This window comes from Cryptosporidium hominis (assembly GCF_000006425.1).
Source record: "Cryptosporidium hominis TU502 chromosome 2 CHRO012041, whole genome shotgun sequence".
In the NCBI taxonomy this organism is placed as follows: Eukaryota; Apicomplexa; class Conoidasida; order Eucoccidiorida; family Cryptosporidiidae; genus Cryptosporidium; species Cryptosporidium hominis.
The window spans coordinates 720-5,000 of record NW_667224.1 but is presented as its reverse complement, the minus strand read 5'-3'; the positions used below and the strand labels follow the sequence as shown (position 1 = coordinate 5,000).

The 4,281-nt window shown below is 26.1% G+C and overlaps 2 protein-coding genes across 2 annotated transcripts; both read left to right on the top strand.

Moving 5' to 3' along the window:
- The first annotated feature begins 1,775 nt into the window (after positions 1–1,775).
- Chro.80617 (hypothetical protein) lies at positions 1,776–2,012 on the top strand. Its single annotated transcript, XM_661207.1, has 1 exon — positions 1,776–2,012. The coding sequence occupies one exon, from the start codon at positions 1,776–1,778 to the stop codon at positions 2,010–2,012; it is 237 nt and encodes a 78-aa protein (XP_666299.1).
- A 1,377-nt stretch (positions 2,013–3,389) lies between these two features.
- On the top strand, positions 3,390–4,031 carry Chro.80616 (methylated-dna--protein-cysteine methyltransferase (6-o-methylguanine-dna methyltransferase) (o-6-methylguanine-dna-alkyltransferase)). Its single annotated transcript, XM_661206.1, has 1 exon — positions 3,390–4,031. One exon carries the CDS (start codon positions 3,390–3,392, stop codon positions 4,029–4,031), a length of 642 nt encoding a protein of 213 aa, XP_666298.1.
- Positions 4,032–4,281: the final 250 nt, after the last annotated feature.

The following is a 4,281-nucleotide window of genomic DNA, read 5'->3' as shown; positions in this document are numbered from 1 at the left end:
TTGATATTTTTACATTTAACAATGCAACTAAAATAATCTAATATTAAAAATATAATACCTTAATCCAATAAACAAATCAATATTCATCAAATTATAAAGCAATAGCTCATTTTTTATTTTTAAAACATTACAATATATTTATACAACAATCCTTGATAGTAATTATTAATTTAATCAAAAATAATTTTTATTATTTTTAAGATTTATTATTTATATAGACTAATTAAACTTTCCGTACAATATCTCCACTCGTTTAACTCACTAATATTGATATCAAAGATTATTATGATATATAATATTGCTGGTTATACCGGTTAGAGAAAGCTATTAGCAATGGGATTAACAATAATAATCTTGTTAATATTTTTATAATTCCAAGATGGTTTTTTTTTTATCTCTTCCAACAGAAAATATTTCTTTATCAGCACTATTTAAGTTTGTTAATAATCAAATTATCTTATCATTGTATGCATCTCTATTTTAAAAAAAAAAAAAAAAAAGAAAATTCTCATGTTTTTTAAATCATTGTTTATTCAACTAAATATAAACATTAAACATTAAGTATTAAGCTTTTCTTTTACAAAAACAAAAAAAAATTATTACTAGAAACTATAAATTACAAGAATAAAGATTAATAATGGTATTTGAATAATCATAACTTAGATGGAAGTTAGTGTTTTGTATTATAGATTAATTAAACAATAGAAAATTGCTACTATAATTAGACTATTTGTTATATATTAAAAAGAAATAAACCTATTAAATGTAATAACCATTCTTAAATACTATAATAATAAAAAAAAAATACCAACAATTCATATATTCAAGATCAAAAATATTGATATAAATATTATTAAGTCTTTATCACTATTTATTTTGCATGCTCAATAATATATACATATATACTGATAAAAATTGATATTAATTCTTATTACAACTATTACAAAATCATAAGGATAATTTTATATAACATCATTTATTTAATTAAATATATTTTATCAAATACTTACATTGATAAATACTATTTAACTAATCGTAGTTTTACAATTATATTACTTTTAAACTTCATTAAATCATTAGCGAGTTATAAAACTAGCTACAATAATAAATGTCATAATTAAAATACATATTTAAAAGAAATTATTATTTCTTATGAATTTAAATTCTTGATTCATTCTTTTAATTAAAAGTTATTTTCTACTAAAAATTTTTTTGTGAAAAAAAAAATTATATCGACAAGAAAGTCATATTAAAATTGCAAATTGCGAATACATAATTTTCAATAATAAAAATATTGATTATAATAATTCTAATAATTAATAATGTAGACGAGTGAATTATTATGCAATTAAATAAGGCAACATAATGAACAATTATAAGGGCTATAATATTAATTGGTTATTTATTATTGATCAACCATTATAGAATTTAAAAGTTCAAGTTTAAGTGTTTTATTGTAATAATACATTCAAGTATCAAAAATAATTGTTTTAACTTGTCGAGTTTAAAAATAGGTTTTTTCTTGCAAATCTTAAAATTAATCCTAATTAGACAATAATTTTACGTAATTAAAAGATTTAAGGATACGCGGTAGTAAGGATACGCGGTAGAAAGATATGTAATTATTACCAATGTCCAAAAAAACAATATCTTCATTTTATTTCATTTTTATTAAACAAGAAAGATTTTAATAAAAATAAGTTTATTCTAATATAAATAATTAACATAAAAACTTTCAAACCGTATTGCAAATCTTTTAATTGTATTTCTTGAAGATGTTGCATTCAAATAGAAAGATGGGTAATAATAGGGGTTTAATTTCACAATTGTTTTTATCAACATTCACTTTTACAGTATTAATTTTGTCAATAAACTATGTCGGGGATTTATTGAACATGGGGAGCGAACTAGCTCAACTCAATCAATTCGTAGATGTTTCTCTTTTGAAGCTACAAAGTTCGAGTAGAGGAAGCGGTGGCGCGAGCGGGGGGGGGGGGGGGGAAATGGGTTAAGTAGTGATAGTGATGAAGGTGATAGACGAAGACGTAAGAGGTGGGATCAGCACGGCTGAGGTGATGAATGGGATTACTATTTTGGATCGAACAGAAAGGGTAAAAAGGGTAGAAAACCTAGTGATGGAGGTCAGGGAAGTAGCCCTGATCAATCTTACCCTCCTGGTTCAGGAGCAAGACCAAAAGTAAGGTCAGGTGGTCATACATCACCCCAATCTAGTTTGAGGCGAGGAACTGGCGGTGAACAATCTCAACCTTCTGCTAGTCCTGGTGGTTATGATGCTGATTTTGATACATTGCAACGAAGTATTCAAACATTAAAGTTAAATGCTCAAAAGAGGAAGGGTGGCGGAGCAGGTAGCACTCCAAGTGGACCTATGCCAAGTCATCTAGATGAATTATTTATGAGTTTGTTGGATGATCCAGAAGTAAGAGATCTTTATGAATTGTTTTTGCAAACGGCTCCTGAACATCTACATAAATCTCTTGGAGAGATGATTCTAGACTCTGGTCTACTGAGGGATAAGTTGTTACAGAATCTAACTAGGTTTGTGCGATAATAACTATGAATTTTTGAAAGCCAGTTTAATATTTGAAAAAAGATAACTCTTCATATATGGAAATGATCAATTTGTTAATTCCAAGCTCGATTCCGGAATATACAAATTTCTTATTCAAATACTCTTTTGTGTATTGAATGGGGATGATATAGTATTGTTTCCATTAATGATCCTTGATTGCATGGATTTATTTATTCATTTGATATCAAGATACGCTTGACGGATTTCAATTTTAATAATAATGTAATATTGAGAATCAATTAAGTGATAAATTAAGAACCTATTCTTTTTTTTTTTGTATGATTGGCAGAAAATTAAGTATTTCTTAAACAAGAGATAAAAAGATGGACTAGAGTTAATCCAAGTTCATGTAATTCAAGTTATATATGAAAGAGGAATTGAACTGGCCATTTATTTCATGTATCCGTCTTTTTGCGTGTTTTTTCTGAATATCTGAAAGAGTTTGAGTATTGCGATGTTTTGTATTATCAATTATTTGATACTTTATTTATTTTTATTAAAATGGGGGCGGGGTTATTTTTTTCCTTTTTGAATTAGTTATTTTTTGACTCATTTTTTAAAAAACAAATGAAGTTTAGAAAATAAAAGTTAGATCTAGTATAACAGATGATTAGTTCTAAAATGATTAATACATAGTGTTTATGTACATTTTTTTAAAAAAGATTGAGCAATCTAACGCTTGTCGGAACTGTAATTAAATTATTCCATCATTAAAAATTCTAATCAAGTTGAATTTTTATTTTTGCCCAAGCCTTTCGAAGTAATTTTTGTCGGGCTGAAATTATCATTACCTTCAATGAAATTCAATTATACAGAAAGAGAATTAGAAGTATTAAAGTTAAGGGATGAGAAAATGAAAATGATTATTGAAGAAATTGGTTACATTCATAGAGAATGTATTGATGATCTCTTTCAAGGATTGTTTTACATAATAATAGGTCAACAAGTTTCTCAGAAAGCTCAAGTTAGTATTTGGAACAAAGCTAAGACAACCCTAAAAAGCATTGACCCTGAAACTATTTCCAATTATTCTTTGGAGGAAATTAGGAAAGTAGGTGTAAGCCTTAAAAAAGCAACATTTATTAAGGGTATTGCAGAAAAAATAGTTAATAAAGAGATAAACTTAAATTTACTTCATGAAAAAGATGATGAAGAAGTTTGCGAAGAACTAACTAAACTAAATGGAATAGGAGTTTGGAGCGCAGAAATGGCAATGATATTTTGTATGAATAGGAAAAACGTATTTAGCTTTTCAGACACTGCAATAAAAAGAGCGCTGAAAATGATCTATGGACATAAAGAAATTACTAAGGAAATATTTGAACATTATAGAGAATTGTTTTCTCCATATTGTTCAATAGTTAGCCTTTATTTGTGGGAAATTTCTAATGGAGATTACAAAGATAAACTGTCCAAAAAGAGTGTAAAGTTGTATTAAACTGTTATTTCAGCTACCTTATTTAACTCTCTAATTGGAATTTATTAATTGAACCCTGTCTAGTTTCATAAAAGAAATATTGTTCAATTATTTGCACACTATTATTTGATTTTTTCTGATAATAATTTAGGAACTTGAGTTGCAATATTGATCATTTTTTGAATGGATTGATTAATTTAACTTTTATTTATATTAAATTTTGAACTTTTTATCATAATTAAATTTGTAGCAGAAATTAAACTGGGTTTAA